This window comes from Typha angustifolia, chromosome 7 (assembly GCF_048772165.1).
Source record: "Typha angustifolia cultivar Huaian chromosome 7, ASM4877216v1, whole genome shotgun sequence".
Taxonomy (NCBI): domain Eukaryota; kingdom Viridiplantae; phylum Streptophyta; class Magnoliopsida; order Poales; family Typhaceae; genus Typha; species Typha angustifolia.
In genome coordinates, this window is record NC_133245.1 from 7,868,605 (window position 1) to 7,889,155 (window position 20,551).

Consider the following 20,551-nt stretch of genomic DNA (forward strand, 5'->3'; position numbering starts at 1 on the left):
GGGAGCGAAGAAGACGAAGGAGACAAGGCAAATCTCAATTCTCAATAATCAATAATGACCTCTGGTTGCCATCCACATCCTTTTAGAGGCTAACCAACAACTCAAAATTAACCCTAAACAATACAATTTTCGCCGACCGCGTTCGAACGCACCGAGTTCGCTCTTCTCTGGATTTGCGAACGCCATGCAGGCGTTCACACTACGTTCGAACGGGGCATTTGAACACACAATGCACACTCTTCACTCACGTTCACAACCCCGTTCACAATCGCGTTCGAACTCACTTCACCCGCGTTCGAACGTGACTTACAGAAAACTTATTTTTATAGAAATTAAACACTAAAATAAGAAACAAAGACACTCCTAAAGTGACTCCCTGCTGGAGACGACATTGGTGAAGTCTGAATCGTATTAGCACCTACTTAGCCATTGAAGGGCTAACAAGCTAGGGTTTATCCGATCTTCGATCACTGTTCGACCAATATCTCAAGATCTAGCCATACAAATGTTACAATCTTTGATTCGTTGGAAAGCTCTCTTCAAGGGAGACAATATATCCAAAATATAGCACGATCCAACGGTTAGATCCTCTGAAATTTCCTTCAGAAGTTACATCCTCAAATCGGTCTAAAACCATTATAGATTGGATCAAGCTGGTTTGTAACAACCACCATCTAATTTTTGGCTTTAGTTGTGGCAGATATGTCTGGCTGCTCTTTCTTGCATCCCTAATGGCATTGTATGCATTGTATCTTTTTGTGAGGACCCATATTTAAATGTTATTTAAAAAAATTAAGAAAAAGGCGAGGGATATTTAGTAAAAAAAAAATAGATTGGGTTTTGCCATAAAAGAAAACAAAAATTAGGTAAATATACAAAACATGAAACTTTTTTGTGTAAATTACTGATACTATGTTGTCGTCCGATTAGCTCACTTGGTTAGAGCGTTGGGTTAATAAATATGATTGTAGCAATTTCAAGACTGGGCACACACTTGCTATTGTAGCATTTAAAATTTTGAAATAATTAAAAACAATTCCAGGATAAAATTATAAATTACTCCTACAATTTGACTAAAATACTGCTGCTTGGTATTTTTTATCAAATAAAAAATTATTTATGAATAATGAAAAGAGAGGCTATGTTTATAATAAAATCAAATGTTGAGTGTTATATGTAATTTTGTCTGATTCCACAAAAATTATAAACAACTTTTGAATATAATATTTTTGCTTGGTATTTTTTAAGAAATAAAAAATTATTTATAAATAATGAAAAGTGGGAGCTTTGCTTATAATATCAAAATGTAGGTTGTTATATGTAATTTTCTCTGATTCCACAAAATTTGCAAATTCGTCTTACTTACGGTCTCAACTAAATTGTGTTAACATTCGTGTCCCGTATCGTTTACTTAATATAATGAACTACTACTTTTTTTACTTTCCCTAATTCCTCCTCTAGCAGCAACACACCCTTCTAGTATGTAATTGGCAGTTCAACCAACAAATGGCCCTGGTGGCCGCAATAAAATCACTATTTGGTTTAAAAAATCACGGAAGCAGGTCAGGAGACACGGAAATCTCAAGTTATAGTCCAAGGCCAAAAAAGTTAATAAGATAGGACTAAATATACTGTTCAAGAACGACCCTGAGAACTAGCAAAGTTTTTTGTTAGTTTGTTTGTTGAGAAATCAGAACTAGCCAAGTTTATATAAGCTACTGTGCTAGCTTGCCAATATTAAACCAACAATTATCTCAAACAACAATGAACATGTAACAAAGAGACGGAAAATGCAAGCATATCAGACAAGAAAGCCAAGAAAAAGCAGAAGGTATGCCTACAATATTCACTGATGTTAAAAAGAACATATCTGAAATTTATTTGTGAAATAGTTTGTGTAACATGAGTATGATACAGAAATGCTGTTGATATCCCCAATATCAAACTTTCCTCTAAATCATTATGTATTCTAGCAAAGATGATGCAATTCTAATTGTTAGTATGAGATCTGAGAAACAGCTGATCTAGTTTGATCAAATAGATACAGTCCTCAACATCTCCAACATGTTCCACAAAGGCGTTACTATCTGATTAAGGTCGACACTGTCAAACAAGCAATTCAGTCCCCATGAATTCCCTTAACATGTGGTTGCAGGTAGTAAAGCTTCAGTATTCTCAATACCTCTTGATAAGGAGGTAACAAGCAATTCAGTCCCCATGAATTCCCTTAACATGTGGTTGCAGGTAGTAAAGCTTCAGTATTCTCAATACCTCTTGATAAGGAGGTTGTGTCAGTCCAGTTGAACTTCAGTATTCCCCATACTAAGAAGAAAGCAAGGTTGTGCAAGTCCTGTTGAACTATTAAACAAAGGCAACATAAAAAGTTACAGTTGCCCCATCATCGACCTTCTGGTTAGAGACATAAGCAGTGTTAACCTGATAATTGGACCTTTCTATGCACTGGAAATCTCATTACTACCTAGAAAGCACACTGCCTCAACACCTTTCTCATCAACAGAGGAATCCCTAAACATCTGAATTAGAATCAACTTCCATTACAACACACTGTTGATCTGCAGCTGGCTTAACTGTTAAAAGGTCAACAGCCATCTGCACAGGGCAAGTAGTTTCTTCTGGAGCTGTATTACTACCACCATGAAACTCCTTCATAACATGACGAAAAACTTCCTGTTCAGCTAGAACAACATCCTTAGTACCATCATCAAAATCAGCAATACTAGCTTCAGCATCAGCAGAGCAGGGTCCCAGATCCATCTCCAGAACAGTCTTTGCAGTGCCAGCCTCTTCATTAAGAATGGGATCACAGAGCACCCTATTTGAAACAATTGTTCCAACTACTTTATCAATATCACAACCTGCAATATGTTTGATCTCAGTTGTTTCAACTGTCACACCTCTGTCCCCACCATTTCCCACAGTGCCTTGAAGAATGTTGTGGACTTCTAAAGATTTCTTCTCACTGCCATCACAGACAGCAGTGTTGACCTCAATGGTCTCAATGATCATCGGATCATAATAAGTTAGTGCAATCTCACCTACTCTTAGAGCATCTGATGGAACATTAGACACCTGGTGGGTAAGTCTTTCCTTTGAAACACTGTTTGAAGTTCCAGAGTTCAAAGTCGGTGGCGATCCGTGGTGAGACTGTAAATTAATATCAATCATCTCCTCAGCCTCAGAGTTGTTGCGACAACCATTGCCAATTTGTCCAGAAGTTGCTACATCAATAGAAATCTGATTGCTACAGGCATATTCCGAATTATTATTTTGGTCTAGAGAGTTTCCTGATTCATTTTCTAGACAGCCACATCTAACAGAAGCATTATTATCCCATCGTAGCTCAGTTGGCAATGACTCAATTGAAGATTCATGTGACCACAGTAAAGCATTCTTGTCATAATCATTGGTAACTCTCCTTGTAGCCATGTCCTCAGCATCACAACACCTCTCGTTCCTTAGGGTTTCATTTCCCTTGACAGGAAGTGACTGCAAGTTGTTCATGAGAATGGTTCCACCATATTCTGGCTTCTGGGTGGAAATTGCTCTCAATTCATTAGCTGTTTGCTGCTTCCCGGGAACTGATGGAGTTGAGGAGCAACTAACACTATTTTGGTCCGGTAGTGCATTTAGCTGCGTCCTAACACAAACAGCCAGACCAATTGCATGATCACGAATTACAGAATCATGGGGTGAACAGTAAAGAGTATTCCTCAAAGTCTGGTTATAATCAAAGAGACTTGTAGAATGTGCAGCCAATCCCCTGTCACGATACACTTTAGTCAATTTAGTTACATGTTTACAAATGTTTCCCATCCTGGACCAACTACAATCGCACATGGCAAACTCAGAACCCGGATTTAGTACAGTGTGCAACTTCTCTTTATTTGTCTGACAAACCACTTTTGCACATTTGCCTTCCAAAGCAACATCAAGATCCGGAATTAGCAATCCTTGGCGCCATGGTGTTAAACCACTTTTCCATTCATCTCTCCAGTAGCGTGAAAAATTGTCCTTCCCAGCATATTCATCTAACCAATAATAAGAATGTACCTTGGTACCTAACTTATCAACCAACCAGTCTGCACGCTGATAGAGACTTGTATCATTCTCATTCAGTAGTCGAAGTTTCAACAGGTGATGATAACTCTCAATGGCTGCAGATACTTCTGCACTAGCAAATGGGAGGGCCTTCAAGGCAGAGATCCATGCTCCTAAAGGAAATAAGATATATTATAATCAGTTTACTGAACATGATTAAAGAATAATTTTTTGACTATATAGATAAGGACCAACCGATTCTTGGAAACCACACAGCCTTAAAGTAGTCCAGGAAATCTGAGCAATCAACAAAATCTTCCAGGAAAGCCTCAAATAATTCCAAATCTCCACTTCCTCTGCAAATATTGGATACCGCTAAGCCAAGTTGTCTTGCCATTGCAACACGAACATCTGTTTCTGAGCACTTCTTCAACAAACTCTTATGCCAAGCATGACGCACGCGCCAAAAGCTAATCAATATTGAGCATTGGAACACCTCCCTGTTTAACATCTTAAGATCAAAGAATATCGACTCACTGGAACAGAATAGTCTAAATGAGGAAAGCGTCAAAATAACCTGATGGTAAGCAAATCTGCTAAAGGGTCATCTACAATGAAGCCACCCAACTGCCATGTTGGATCTTTCATATGAACTCGATCATAAAGGGCTCCCATCCATCTATGTATCTCGCCATTTGCAAAGTTTGGTGTGATGATCCAGGCTATAGGAATCGCATTGTTGTATGAGTCAAAAACAAGGAGGCTATAAATGGGATACTGCAAGATAGTGAACAAAGGATCTGTGTCAGGATTCAACAGATTACAATGGAAAGAAGAAATAGCAAAGAAGACCTTTAATTTGTTTGTGCCAAACTTTGAATCTGATGCCAACAGACTGCGGTTGCCAAAATGAATCATTTGCTGAAGCTGCCATTCTGTTTGAATGCCCAATAAAAAAGTGCCTGAGCTGGAGAAGTCCTCGTATAAGAATATGTGATCCCGGTGGTTTTCAACCCATAAATCAATACTAGTGGCATCATCAATGTCCAGCTCATATGTCGAGCGCCTGATCTTCCTTTCTATCCTCCGGACATACCTATGGGTGAGAAGATCATCACGGTTGCATGGACCACCCTGCTTCTCAACCATTTCTGAGTGCCTCTGCATTATGGTTTCTACAGGAACCCCAACATAGAGCAAAGACATAATCTGAAGACGAAGTTCATCTGATATGTAAGGTGCAAACATCGCCCGTGTTCCAACAGCCTTCTTATCCATGGGACCATGGCAGGGTAAACCTTTCCTATCTACATGTTTATCTTGATTATATATTATAAGTGCAACAGATGGTTCAGCTATCAAGCGCTTTACAATAAAATGGCAGACACAGCCTCTCTTAGTATTAGGTCGGCCAGCAGGAGTCTTCCGTTTTGCAGCATAGTTCCTACTAGGGCGAATAACACCCCCCTTTCTATGATCATCAGGGCCAAATGAACACCAGTACCTGCATTCAACAGGATAATTGACAAATGTATGCTTCAAGAATACATGTGACGAGACCAACAGTAATGTTTGGGTATCCATTCGTAACTCCAGCCATACATTTATAGTGGCAACACTAACCATTATATCCAAGGATCATAACAATCAAATGAGTGACTAATTAAAGTTTCATATGTAACTATTCAAATGATTGGTTGGCAATACAAGAAGAGGAGCTAAAAAGATTCAATTTTTAGCATGAAGAGATAACCATTGATAGCAAGTGCAGATACTTTTCATTTTGGAACTACAAAAATTAGCTTAACAACCAGGAGTTATTCTTTTTTCCACAGAAAAACATATAGAATGATAGTGACTTACAAGATATATTCAAGTATTCCATCAACTTTTGGTTTGTATGCCATCTCTAAAGGACGCCTTCTCCGTGCTTCAACATGAAATCTGGTTGGACATTCTTTTTTGTTGGATTCACCTCTCACAAAATCATTCACTCTTGAAAAGGGAATGAGTGCAAGCCTATCCATGGATTCTCTCCAGCCTTCCACCCTAGACCATGTGATCTCAGCAGCTGAGAATTCCAATGTTGGTGGATTCTGCACTGGAAGTGTCAAAATCTCATCCCATCTAGCCATCTGCATAAGAGACGTCCTGAATACTACATTAATAATGTTGTTATCTGATTATCAAATACCTAGCCTAGTATGATCAGAATGCTCCAATCATAACAGAAGCCAAAGGGAAATCAGTGGATCTAAGTATCTTCTTCAGAATTTTATGATTGAAGAGCATAGAAATTTAGTGACAACAGAAGACAGTGTGTACCTGTCCATAATTAAAAAAAAATACAGAGATATCTGTGTTTCAGAAATTGTGCTTATGTTAACTGTTTCGGAGAGGGACATGCACCCCGGTAAGCAAAAGATTTCACATGCATCACAAAAAGAATTGCATTACACTTGACATAACACAAAAATCTGACTGAAATAAATAAAAAAAGGACTTAAGAACACCTTGCCCATAATGGCAAAATCCTTCTAATTATGTCAAAGATGCATAATTTTCTTTCCTTTATTCCTTACTATGATGATTGGAGATCACCACTCAGCTTAGATCTGACCTGTGAATCTTCCTCTTAGTGTCACCTTGCCGGTGGTACCTTCCACCGGTCAGTTTAATACTGGGTTGTGTCTGGATTATGTGGTTTCTTCCCATGGACTTTCAGAAAGTTTTGACTGCCGTCGCTCCTGCCCCTTATATCTTTGCCAGTTGCTTTCCCTTCCACAAGATGGAGCTGTTACCTCCCTTTGTGTTCATTTCACAGTTGGTGGGTTTCGAGTCTTCCCCACAGCCAACCATTGGGGAGGTTGCCGAACACAGACGGCCGCCTTGGCTGATGAATTAAATGCCTCAGTGATTCTTTCATCCACCTCTTTCTTTTGGATGTGTCCCATAGCCCCGCTATCGCCGTCGGACCCTTTCTCCATTGCAGCTGTTATACTCCCCTTTGAGGAAGAAGACAATGAGCTAGGCTGGGCTAAACCCAACCTATAATCGTGGTCTTTGGATGCGAGCCAACCGCAACCTAGCCAGGGATGTGCCCAAGGGCCCAACCTATTTCTTCTAAATAGGATCAACCTATTTCTTTCAGATTGGCGAGCTGCAACTAGCAACAGCCCAACACTTTTTTCTTTTGTGGACCACAAGCAGGTGAAAATACCCTTTATTATATTTTACTATGTATTTTCATCAATTTGTTTTATGTTGACCAGATTAGATGGAGACATTAGAAATAAATTATATATATATATGTAAAAATGATATCTCACTTGTTTGATATATTTGTATTAAGTCAACATTAACTATATTAACTATATAACAAAGGTGCTTTCACATTAATTATTTAACTCTTTTTAATGGGTGTTATGAATATCTTTTTCCAATTGGACAATACAATTGACTGTATCTAAACCCATAAAGATAGTTCCACGACATATTTATTTATTTTAATGCTAGGCCAGGTTTTGTACTCATGATTTAATAATAGTCTCCTTATAATAGATCCCCTTTCATACAAGGAGCATCTTGAGATACTTGAGAAACTAGATAACTAAAAAGCAATTGCAACAGTCAGATACATTCCAAACAAGTGACGCCCCTATAATCTGAGAATAGTGTAGACATATTGTTATGATGCTAGCATTTTGACACAGTAAGAATATTATGACATTCATATTCATCCTTTTATTCTTAGCATTCATGTGTTATCAATTCATGATAATTGAATACATTGTTTATACATTATATGCATTTTAAATATGTTAATCAAGCCATATATATTAAACATTGCACCACATGCACATATCATAAAGTGGCAAATAGTTAGATCCCGCTTTGACAATACCCTTTATTCCATGACGCAAAATTATGGCATCTTTATGAGTTGGGGTTTGTGATTTATATACTAGTTGAGGTGAGGAGTATGAGGATGGGCTTATGGCCGGAGTTATTAATTTGATGGTCATACATAACCATTCATATACAGCATCGCCAAGCATGTTTGTTGGATATTACCACTTGATATCTATCCTTTATTGTTTGATACTCTGAGAGGACTTTTGATGTTATTTATTATTATATAAAGGCTCTAGGAGAGCGTATAATAATGCGACTGCATTGAGGCTCTAGGATAGCATAATAATGTATGATCTTATTTTCTTTATTAAATGACAAACTATCGGTATTGAATTTATGAGTTTATTATATCATCATTTATGCATGATTTGTATTGTTGCATAATATATTATACTATTTTTAGATTGCAGAAGTGTATACTTGCTAAACTTTATGGTCGCTACCTTTGGTGGAATATGTTTTCATATCAATAGATGATTTCGAGATCGTAGAAGAGCATGCGACAATTAGTTAAATTATATTTTTTAATAACTTATGACTAGATTATTTATGTTCTGTCTACATGGGTATTTATCTGCTTTTGGTTGTTTTATGGACATATATTCTGGAGGCTTGTTGTGGCATGTGGTATTGGATATTTTTTGTTTAAATTATTTTTGATAAATTTTGGTTTATTACCTTGGATACTATGTGGAAATATTGACCAGTGAGTCACGTGGGAATTATATGGGTTGCATCCACGTGTAAAACATGTCTATTTGGTGGTGGGTATTTCAATAAAACTCTTTGATACAGACATCACTAATAGGACTCGATGGCATGTCTACCAACATAAGAGACACAGACAGTTGATGATTCCTCCTATAGGGATTTGTTTATGATTTTTATTTATTTGGGTGCCTTTATTTATTTTCTATATAGGGTGTCTTTTGCTTAATTCCATTGTAGGTCTATATATAGACCCGTTGTATTTTTCTTTTAGGCTAATAAAAGATTATTTGATTTTGCTCTTTTGAGAATCTTAGTGTGAAACTATTTTTAGGGTGAAGATATGAAACCACATTCATTTCTTCCTTAGTTTCCTCCCCTGCCATCACGTTTTGCATCATTTCGGTATCAGAGCAAAGAATCTCAGTTTATGAACGCCCCTCCTCCTAAGTTTTACGCCGCTCCACATTTGTTCTTCGCACGACCAATCGCTCCACGAACACCTGAACGTCAAAAATTCCGACGCACGACGAGCGAGGAAATTATCGTTGACGATGAACAAAAAGAATCCATTGTCATAGCAGAATCACTATATAAGATTCCAAAATCTTCAAATATTATTTGTTGTTACATTATTCAGTGATCTACTACCTAGATCCATCTTTATTTTAATTATAGATTGAAAAAACAATAACAACACATCTCTTTTAGTGTTAAAAATCAAAACTGAATACGAATCATGTCTGAATTATCATAAAGTTTACAATCTGTTAAGCAACGGAGTAACTCAAGAAATAGATAGTTTTATCATGTAGAATGACTATTTATTTAAATCTCGAAAGTTATGCATTCCTAACACCTCGTTAAGGGAATTTTTAATTTGGAAATTGAATGCTGGAGGTTTAGCAGGACATTTTAGGTATGCAAAAACTATTAAAGCTACGAAACATCGATTTTTCTGACCAAACCTTAAGAGAGATGTTATGAGACTTATTGGTCGATGTCACGCATGTCAACTCGCTAAGCAGCAAAAATAAAATAGGGGATTGTACACACATTTACTTGTTCTTAACTGTCCTTGGCAAGATGTTAGTATAGACTTCGTACTTTGACTACCAAAGACTACTCGAAAGCATGCTTGTGGTGGTGGATCGATTTTCAAAACTGGCCCACTTTATACCTTGTTCTCAAACTTTTAACGCCTCTTGAGTTGCGAAACTCTATTTTGATGAATTTATTAGGCTACACAGGCTACCAAAAACTATTTTATCAAATAAGGATGTGAAATTCACTAGCTATTTTTGAAAAATCCCATGGCATAAGATGGGAACCAAGCTTCAATATTCAACTGTTTTCCACCCACAAACTAACGGACAGACTAAAATAGTCAATAAGAGTTTAGATAACCTACTGAGGACTCTTGTCAGCGAAAATCTAAGAGAATGGGATCAAAAATTACCAACTGCTGAATTTGCATATAATAATCCTGTTAATAGGTCAATAGGTTTAAGTCCAACTAAGATATATCTCATTCCTATGACCCATTATCATAGGTTGTCTGAGTCTACATCTGCATTTGCATCACATATTCATGACTTGCATAAAGAAATCAGTAACAAAATTGCTCAAAATAATACCACTTATAAAATTCAAGCTAATCTAAGTAGATTCAAAAAATTTAATGTTGGAGACTATGTGATGGTCCGGATACATCCGGAACGGTTCCCACCTAGAACTATCAAAAAATTGTATGCACAAAGTGCTGGACCTTTTAAAATTCTCAAAAAACTTAATTATAATGCTTATGTTCTAGATTTCCCCAATAATTTCGGCATCAGTTCTACCTTTAATATTGAAGATCTAGTAGCTTATAAAGGTCCAGATTTTACCCCAGATAACCCACTAGCTACGAAGCCTACTAATGAGCCTATTTATGAGAGACCCTCTTTACCTCCACTTTCCAATATTTTACCTAACATAAAAGACAAAATTGATAAAATTTTAGATTATAAAATTATTTCAACTAAAGAATGTGGAACCTAACGGTATCTAGTACGTTGAAAAGGATGACCTACATCTGATGACACATGGCTTGATAGCCACGATTTAGAGATGCATCACCCTAATATTTTAGAGTAGTATGAGAGCAGCAGAGCTGCAAACTTCATAGGGTCAAGTTCTCTCCCATTCGGAGAGAATGATGCAAACATCACTGATAGGACTCGATGGTGTATGTACCAGCGTAGGAGACGCCGACAGTTGATGATTTTCCCTTATAAGGATTTGGTTATGATTTTTATTTATTTAGAGTATTTTTTGTTTATTTTCTATGTAGAGTGTCTTTTGCTTAATTCCATTATAGGTCGGAATATAGACCTATTGTATTTTCTTTTGAAGCTAATGAAAGATTATTTGATTTTGCTCTTTTGAAAATCTCGGTGTGAAATCATTTTTAAGATGGAGGTATGAAACCCCATTCCTTTGTTCCTTAGTTTTCTCCCTCATCTCTCTCTCCCCTATTTTGCATCACTCTTGTGTCAAATTTCCAACACAAACTCACCAGTCTTGATCAAATATAGAATTAGCACAACTAGGGAGGGAGAGAAACAAAAGGAGAGAAATGTCAAAATGTTATTCAAAGCCAACATGATAATAGATGTGTCATCCAGATCCAATCGTACTTAAGAACAGCATGACTCCATGTCAAATCAACTTTGAGAAAAAGATTAAAAAAAAACCATAAGATACAAATGCACTCGTATTTGCTTAATAAGTTGCAATGACTAGCATGATGACCAATAATAGGAAATCAACATCCTGTAAATTTAGTTTGCCTAAACCCACTAGAAAACCCTCTCTAACACGTATGTTACAGTCTAGTGTCTATAGTGGTGTAATATATACGTATCCATGTTTTGTTAAGGCATCACATACATTGTTTGGTATGTTAGTTAATATCTTACAATTTAGGATTAACTAAATATTTAGCATAGCCATTTCTCTAAAGGTTATGGGTTCAAACATTGTCAAGCCCCAATTGATCCTTCTTTTATATTATCTATTTAGTGTCGAGGGGTGGCACTTCTTCTTAGGTCTTATATACCATTTGTCCACCTGCAATGTATCAAGAGTATGTTGATGTCTTGAACACATTATTGGTGCATTATCTAACAACATAAGTGTTTGGGTTAAATTTTTAGATAAGAGCCAAGAATCTGGTATTCTATGTGTATGTGTCCATGGAATTGTCTTATCTAAATTTGGAAATTCTAGGTGTGTCTATGGAATCATTCTCTATGAAGCTAAAATGGAAAACTTTCCAATCTCAACAATTCAACCTCTCGAACAAGTTGATAGCAGAAAGACCTAAAGCGCTTGACAGAAAGCATAAAATAAACACATCGATGTTTCTTATTTCTAGTTTGAGTTAAGATGTAAGAGACTATAATGTTGTGAGCGGCTGCGGGTGGCGAGCGGCCACCATATAGCAATTACGCGGAAGGCCGGCGGCAAGGCTGGGGACAAAGTGATCTAGTATTTTTTATATAAAAAAAATAAAAAATATATGATATATGATATATTTTTAACTCACATTTTAAAAACTAGTACTGTACATAATCAGTAAGACAGTAAGTAATTACTGATTTAAATAGTAAAAACAGTAATTGCTAAGTAATACTTTTCAGACTTTTCAGTAATTGCCAATTTACAAACTAAGCAGTAAGCAAGTAATTACAAACTACATTTCAGTAATTGCCCTTTCACAATCTAATATTCTAATTACCTAATTAGAATTTAGCAATTAATTAAGAATTTAGATAGAGCAGAGAAGCTATTCTACATTCTTGCCGGCGCCGAAAGTGAAAGGGAAGAAGAAAAGAAGAAGAGAGGGAAGAAAGAGCTGCCGCTTGCCGTCGCTTGCCAGCCGAGAATGAAAGAGAAGTAAGAAGAAAGAGAAGAGGAAAAGAGGAAAAAGAGATGTTACCTGCCGCCGCCGCTTGCCGTCACCGCTTGCCGCTGCCGCTACCAATACCACTCGCTGCCGTCGCCCAAGAGAGGAGGGAGAGCTCAATTGGGTTAGGGCAGCGTGTGTTTTTTTGTTTTTTTAAGGGAAATTGACCGAAAACACCGAGCATTTTCCTTATATTATAGTTTACACGCTACCTTAGTGATATTTATCAATATACCCCTTCATTATACATTTAGTGCTTTGCCAAAGTGTTCTGATCTTCCCTCGAAATGTAGCTAGTTATTTTATACATTCACTAATATAATTATTGGCTAAATATAATTAGTACAATTAGTAATTAACTATAATCATAGGCATTTACATGTATATATATATATATATAGATATAGCTTATATATTATTATTAGATTAATACTTATAGTTTTATTAATTTAAATTCATGTATATTTCTATTCGTGATCATATTTATGTAATTTTAATATCTAACATATATTATTATGTATAAAAATGAAATAGTAAGATTGCCTATTAACTATACAAGATTGAATATCTAATCACTATTTTACGTATAATTAATAATTAATCAAGTAAGAGTAAGAATCACAAATTAATTATAATTACAGTTTGCCTATACTTATATTTTTATTTATTATATATATATATAGCCTTTCATCTTTTATATAAAAAGAGAATAACCATTTCTCTTATTTCTAAAACGAGTAAGTCGGATTGGATTCATTCTCGCACATTAGGCTCTTATGGTGATAAGAACGGAACGTCTTCTTCAATATATAGATCGGTTGCAGGAGAGTAATCCGCGCAACCGAAGAAAAATATTCACCAGATATTCTACCATAGTCAAAAAATTACGAAACTAAGAGTGATCGATTCGTAACTTCCTAATCTATGTTTTTGGTACCCTTCGTAGATTCGAACTACAACGTGGATGAAAATACGCAGAGTTGGGGTGATGGTGGTGGTGACGGGTGGAGGTGATGATAAGGTTAGGGATGATAGTGGAGATGAGAGTGGATGGTCGATGAAGTTTAGGGGATAAGGATGAAGGGGGAGAAGTGGCCGAGAGCCCAAGAAGGAGGGAGAACTCAACAAACGAGAGAGATTAGAAGAACACTGACATTGAGATGGCGCACGGCTAGGGCTTGGAGGAAGAGGAAGGGAGATTAGGGTAGAGAGGACCGAAAGAGATAGAAATCAAGATTCATTCATCATAATATTTTTGGTTGCCATTCACACCTTAAAAGGCTAACCAAAAAAGCCAAAAATGTGATACGATCTTCCCTTTTGGCCAAGGCTCGATCTATTCCGATTTTTAGATTTGGACAAGATCTGACACAGAACTTTAAAAATATATCTCGAAAGATTTAGCCATTGGATTGATGTAAAATTTTGATATATTGTAGCCCCAGAAAAGAGCTTTCAAACAACTCATGTTTCAGGCAAATCGAACGGTGGGATCTTAAGATATCGTCCGATTAGTGGACAAACATCAAGGAGTCCGTTTTAGGATCCGTGGATAGAGGCACGAGATCCTTGGTGTTGGTGAAGCTTGGTGAACCAGTGTTAATGGGATGGCACCGATGAGTATGTGGAGATGGAAGGGTTATGGGTGATGAAAAGGTTAGGGCAAGGTGATAGATAGATTAGAAGAAGGGGGAGGAGTGGGCCGCTCACCACTAAAGGACTAGGGTGATTGGCCGGTTGGGGGAGGCTAGAAGTGGCGATGCTGGAAAACGAGAGAACGGGAGAGAAGAAGACGAAGGAGACAAGGCAAAACTCAATTCATTCAATAATAATTTCATGGTTACCATCCACACCTTTAGAGGCCAACCAAACAATTCAAAAGTAGCAATTATTAAGCCTAAAACAATAAATTTTTGTCGATCACGTTCAAACGCACTTGATCGCGTTCGAATGCACATTTCATGTTTTTTATTTTTGCAAACCTGATGCAGGCATTCACAAGCGTGTTCGAACGTACTCCATCTGCGTTTGAACATGACATACAGAAAACTTATTTTTCTATAAAATAAACACTAAAACAAGAATAAAAGACACCTCTAAAGTGTATCCATGCTTGAGATGTCCCTGGTGAAGTACGAATCATATCAATCCACCACACTTCCATACACTTTGTCCTCGAGGTGACTCGAGTCAAACTTGCTATGTTCGGTGGGTCATCCTCAGTCAAGCTTGGATACTTGTACTCCTACTGGCCCAAGGTGGGATTCAGATCCATCTACATTGAGTCCACTTGGTCTTGGGTGGTCGAACAAATTGACTCAATGTCAATTCAACTATAGAAATTTGGTGCATTTGATTATACTTGGGAGGTCGAGTTAGATATAGTTAAGGGATCCTGATTGGGTCCACCCGGTGACTCGAGTTAGGTTCAACCAGCCGAACTGACTTTTGGTTGTGCTCATAATCGTTCTGCCCACTCCATGGATTAGGATCCAAGTCAAATGTATCCTAGTATAAGCAAACTCGACTTAAGTCAAGTAGAAGGTTTCTGATCAGGTCCCTTATTTGACTTAATTGAGTCCCCAAGTCTAGAGATGACTCACACTTAACTTGACCCCTTTGGCTCTTAGGTCCAACCCAACTCATGTCTAGCAATTCAACCAAGTCAAGCCCAACCATGTAGCCATCTTGAAATTCTAACCACTTAGGGTTTTCAAAAAAATTTGTAATCCCTAATATTTCTCCCATAATTCCATCTCCATCAGCCGTTGTCATAGGAGTTGCCTTGGCATGTGGCAGCCATGGCTGAGCAGTGACCACCTCCGGTAATTGCTCTGGCAGGATTCCCGGCGGTGTGGTGGTGATCAACGGTGACGGAAGGCCGAAGTTGGCCCAAAAAATAAAATCTTCAAGTCCTTCTTCTCTGTCCCGTTGCAGCCACGTCAAGGAGCCTTCGACCATCTAGAATACGAAAATAGCTACCGGTGAGGTCCTTCTTGGGGTGGCGGTGGTTGACTGCTATGAAAGGCTGAGGTTGACAAAAATAAAATCTTCATCTTCTTCTTCTTCATTTAGTCGCAGCCATGGCAGCAAGATTTTGGTCGTCTGGGTGAGAAAAGCAGCAACCCACGAGGTCTTTATGGGTCAACAGCCAGTGCTGCCGGGCGTGGAAGATTGCGGCCTTCTCCTTCGAGTTATAGCTCGACGGGGAGCTGCAACGTCATCGCCGGTGATGACGCTATCACGGTCGAGTGTCGATTGACCGAGGAGAATGGTGGAAGGTCGCTGGAGGCCATACACTATTTCTTCCTGGTTGTCGACTCGCCGTGGTTGCAAAGGGAGGTGGTGTAAGGTGGCCCAAGTGTCGGAACTCACCACTAATGAGGATTCCTGATGAGGGATATCCAGTGGCCATGTGTGGTCTTCCTCCATTCAATAATGGTTCGCACAGTTGTCGACTAGTCGAAGAACTCCATTCTGACGTCGAAAGAACCTTTCTAATCATCGAGCTCGCCGGAGGAAACTGCTGCCTTGAAGCTAGACTCTTTGTCGTTTTTGCAGGGATCGAGAAGCGTGCGGCTAGCCTTTCGCGGTTTGTTGGCGAGGTCTTCGGTGCATGGGAAGATGTGGAGGTTTCGAGGGCTGCTACGATGGTTAAGGATCCCATTGTAGCCGGTGGCGATTTGTTGCGGCTGATTATGGGTCGGGGTGTAGAAGCTTGATCTTGCTGGATAATCGAACTCTCCTGTATTTTTGTGGGGAACATGGAGGCCATGGAGGATGTTGGGTATGCTGCGGAGGGCTCCCCATGCTGCCTTGCAATTGCTATGCTTGTTGAAGAAGGTTTCGGCCACGCCCGTATTTTCCGCATCATCTCCATCATCATCCAGTTGTGGATGACCATTTATTTAGAAAGAGACCCAAACATGGCTTGAACACTAGGCTCTTCCGTATTCCAATTTGGTTGGGCAGTTCTGCAAGTGGAAGTCCCTGCAATTGTTTCCCCCTCCTTTATTGGGAGAATCTCTTCTTCCTCATTTCATCGTGTAGCCATGACTCTGGTTGTTGTCATAGGAAGTGCGTGTCCAAGAAACGGTGACTCTGATACCAGCTTGATATGATCTCCCATTTTGGTTAAGGCTCGATCTATTCTGATTTTTAGATCTGGATAGGATCTGACATGAAACTTTGAAAATAGATCTCGAAAGATTCAGCCGTCGGATCGACGTAAAATTTTAAGATGTTATAGCCCCGAAAAAGATCTATCCAAAAAATCAAATTTCAAGTGAATCAGATGGTGAGATCTCGAGATATAGTTCGATTAGTGGACAAACATCAGGGAGACCGTTTTAGGATCCGTGGATGGAGGCACGAGATCCTTGGATGGAGGCACGAGATCCTTGGATGGAGGCACGAGATCCTTGGTGTTGGTGAAGGTTGGTGGACTGGTGTAATGGGGTGGCACCGGTGAGTACGTGGAGATGGAAGGGTTAGAGCAAAGTGATAGATAGATTGGAAGAAGGGGGAGAAGTGGGCCGCCCCTAAGGGACTAGAGTGATTGACCGATTGACGGAGGCTAGAAGCGGTAACGCCGGGGAATGAGAGAATGGGAGAGAAGAAGACGAAGGAGGCAAGACAAGACTCAATTCATTCAATAATAATTCTATGGTTGCCATCCACGCCTTTAGAGACTAACCAAACAATTCAAAAATAGCAATTATTAACCCTAAAATAGTAGATTTTCGCCGATCGCGTTCAAACGCACATTTTGTATTCTCTATATTTGCCAACCTGATGCAAGCGTTCCCAAGCGCGTTTGAACGCACTCCATCCGCGTTCGAACGTGCCCGATCACGTTCGAGCACATATTTCACGTTCTCTGTTTTTGCGAACCTGATGTAGGCGTTCACAAGTGCGTTCGAACGCACTCCATCTGCGTTCGAACGCGACATACAAAAAAACTTATTTTTCTATAAAAGAAACACTAAAACAAGAATAAAAGACACCCCTAAAGTGTATCCATGCTCGAGACGTCCTTGGGGAAGTTCGAATCGTATCAAAATGATAACTATTAACCCTAGAAACAGTTGATTCTCACCGATCATGTTCGAACGGGGTCAACCACGTTCAAACATACAAATTACGTTCTCTATCGATACGAACGTATACAAGCATTCGCACGCGGGCGTTCCAACGCGGTTGAGCGCGTTCGAACACACAATTTGCATTCTATGTCGATGTGAACGCCTGCAGGTGTTTGCAACGACGTTCAAACGTGCATCTTCTCGTGTTCGAATGTGACATATAGAAACCTTATTTTTTTTTTGAAAGAAATAACTAGTACAATAAGAAAAGACTCCAGTAACGTGTATCAACCCACCACGCTTCCCCCTCCTTGTCCTCAATGTGCAAAGTCGGGGAAACGCTCCAAGATGTCCATCTCCAGCTCCTATGTTGCCTTATCGGATGGCTTGCCAAGCCACTCGACTAGGACCTTCATCTCCAATCCGGTACCATGATGTCGTCGATGCCTCGCAAGTATATGAATCGACTCCACAACCACTGTCTCATCCAATAGCTCTGGTAGAACCGATCCCACGACCTGGTGATCTCTAATCTGCTCCCTCAGCAATGAAACATGAAAGACCGGGTGGACGCTCGACCTCTCGGGCAGCTTCAAGCGATATGCAATCGGATCAATATGCTTTAACATCCGAAATAGACCAAAGTAGCAATGTGCTAACTTCTGATTTCGTATCGGATGCAAGGTCACCTGTCGGTACGATTGCACCCTCTCGAACACCTAACTATTGATGTCGAACATCTGCTCTCGATGGCTACAATCATAAACTTGCTTTATGTAGTTTTGATCAAGTTTAAAATGGGCATGCAACCTCCTCAATATGGCGTCTCTATCCATCAATGCCAAGTCCACCTCCATACAATCCGCCGATGCCATAGGGTCGTAGGCGTGTAATGTCGGAGTCGTGCGCCTATACACCACCTCAAATGAAGTCATGCTAATATTGTTGTAGTGGGCAATGTTGTACGACTACTCCGCCCACGGTAAGAACTCCAACTAGCGTCTTGGCATCTCCCCCACAAAGCACCGCAAATACTGCTCAATGTCTCGATTGACCACCTTGTATCGACCGTCCGTCTGTAGATAGTAGGCTTAACTGAGGTTCAATTGAGTCCCCTACAATCTGAAAAACTCCATCCAAAAGTCGCTAACAAATACACGATCATGATTAGAGACAATCGTGTGTAGTATGACATGCAACCTAGCAATATCTCTCACAAAATTTTCAACCACCAACTTGACTGAAAATGGATGCGACAATATGAAAAAATGCGCATACTTGCTTAATCTGTCAACCACCACAAAAATAACTGAGTAGCCATGTACTAGCGGAAGACCTTCTATGAAATCCATAGAAATGTGATAAGAATAGAACGTCCTCTTCAATATCTAGATAGGTTGCAGGAAAGCAGTCCGCGCAACTGAGGAAAAATATTCACCAGATATTCTCCTGTAGTTAAAAAATTACAAAACAAAGGGTGGTCGATCTGTAACTTTCTGATTTATGTTTTTAGTATTTACACCCTTCAAAGATTTAGATTGCAACAGGGACAAAAATATGTAAGAGTCAGGGTCATAGTTGTGGTGATGGGTGGAGGTGATGATAAGAGAGATGATAGTGGAGATGAGGATGGATGGTTTATAGAGTTTAGGGGATAAGGATAAAGGGAGAGAAGTGGCCGAGATCCTAAGAAGAAGGGAGGACTTGATAGGCGAGGGAGGTTAGAAAAACACTAAATTTGAGATGGCACATGGCTAGGGCTTGAAGGAAGAGGAAGGGAGATTAGGGTAAAGAAAATAAAAAGAAATAGAAATCAAAATTCATTCATCATAATATTTTTGGTCGCTATCCACACCTTAAAAGGCTAACCAAATAAGCCAAAAATGACGATTATTAACCCTAGAAATAGTGGATTCTCACTGATCACATTTGAACAGGGTCGACTGCGTTTGAATGCACAAATTGCGTTCTTTGTCAATGCGAACGTATGCAGGTATTCGAACGCGGATAAGCATGTTCAAACGCACAATTTGCATTCTCTATCGATGTGAATGCCTACAGGCATTTGCAATGGCGTTCAAACGCGCCCCTTCCTACATTCAAACGCGACCTACAAAATTCTTATTTTTTTGAAAATAAATAACTAATACAATAAGAAAAGACTCCAGCAAGGTGTATCAGCCCACCACGCTTCCCCCACTTTGTCATCAAGGTGCAAAGTCGGGAAAACACTCCAAGATGTCCATCTCTAACTCCCATGTCACCTCGTTGGATGGTTTGCTAAGCCACTGGACTAGGACCTCCATCTCCAATCTGGTACCATGATGTCGTCGGTGCCTTGCAAGTACACGAACTAGCTCCACAATCGCTGTCTCCTCCAATGGCTCTGGTAGAATCGATCCAACGACCTATTGATCTCTAATCCACTCCCTTAGCAATGAAATATGAAAGATTGGATGTATTCAGTAGCTCCAAGCGATATGCAACCGGATTGATACGTTCTAACACCCGAAACGGACCGAAGTAGCGATGTGCTAACTTTTGGTTTTGCATTGGACGCAAGGTCACTTATCGGTATGGTTGCACCCTTACGAATACCCAACTGTCGATGTCGAACTCCTGCTCCCGGTGGTTGCGATCATAAACTTACTTCATGCAGTTTTAAGCAAGTTTAAGATGGGCACGCTGATAGACTACGAAACAATTCCTTCAAGATCTGGATTTGTTGTAGGAAGCAATTCGCATAACCAAGGAAAAATATTCATCAAGTATTCTCTCATAGTTAGAAAATTACGAAACTAAATGGAATCGATCCGTAACTCCCTGATCTACA

General features: G+C 39.2%; 1 protein-coding gene across 2 annotated transcripts; it reads right to left on the reverse strand.

Moving 5' to 3' along the window:
* Positions 1-1,841: 1,841 nt before the first annotated feature.
* LOC140762187 (uncharacterized) lies at positions 1,842-12,802 on the reverse strand. 2 transcript variants are annotated; one of them, XM_073099819.1, is made up of 6 exons: positions 12,668-12,781; positions 5,923-6,210; positions 4,912-5,563; positions 4,637-4,836; positions 4,315-4,559; positions 1,842-4,232 (listed from the first exon to the last, which is right to left on the reverse strand). In XM_073099819.1, the coding sequence occupies exons 2-6, from the start codon at positions 6,198-6,200 to the stop codon at positions 2,527-2,529; spliced, it is 3,081 nt and encodes a 1,026-aa protein (XP_072955920.1). In that variant the 5' UTR covers positions 6,201-6,210; positions 12,668-12,781; the 3' UTR covers positions 1,842-2,526. The 2 variants fall into 2 exon arrangements, with proteins under 2 accessions (XP_072955920.1, XP_072955921.1); XM_073099820.1 differs by having other exon boundaries at positions 1,843-4,232; positions 5,923-6,194; positions 12,668-12,802.
* Between the last annotated feature and the right edge of the window lie 7,749 nt (positions 12,803-20,551).

What these genes read in the sequence shown, in the direction of transcription:
- LOC140762187 (XM_073099819.1), bottom strand. Translation starts at nt 6,200, where the DNA reads ATGCAGATGGCTAGATGGGATGAGATTTTGACACTTCCAGTGCAGAAT. An exon ending in TTGGCACAAACAAATTAAAG is followed by an intron (nt 4,837 to 4,911) that starts GTCTTCTTTGCT and finishes ACTATCTTGCAG; the next exon opens with TATCCCATTTATAGCCTCCT. An exon ending in GCAGATTTGCTTACCATCAG is followed by an intron (nt 4,560 to 4,636) that starts GTTATTTTGACG and finishes GATGTTAAACAG; the next exon opens with GGAGGTGTTCCAATGCTCAA.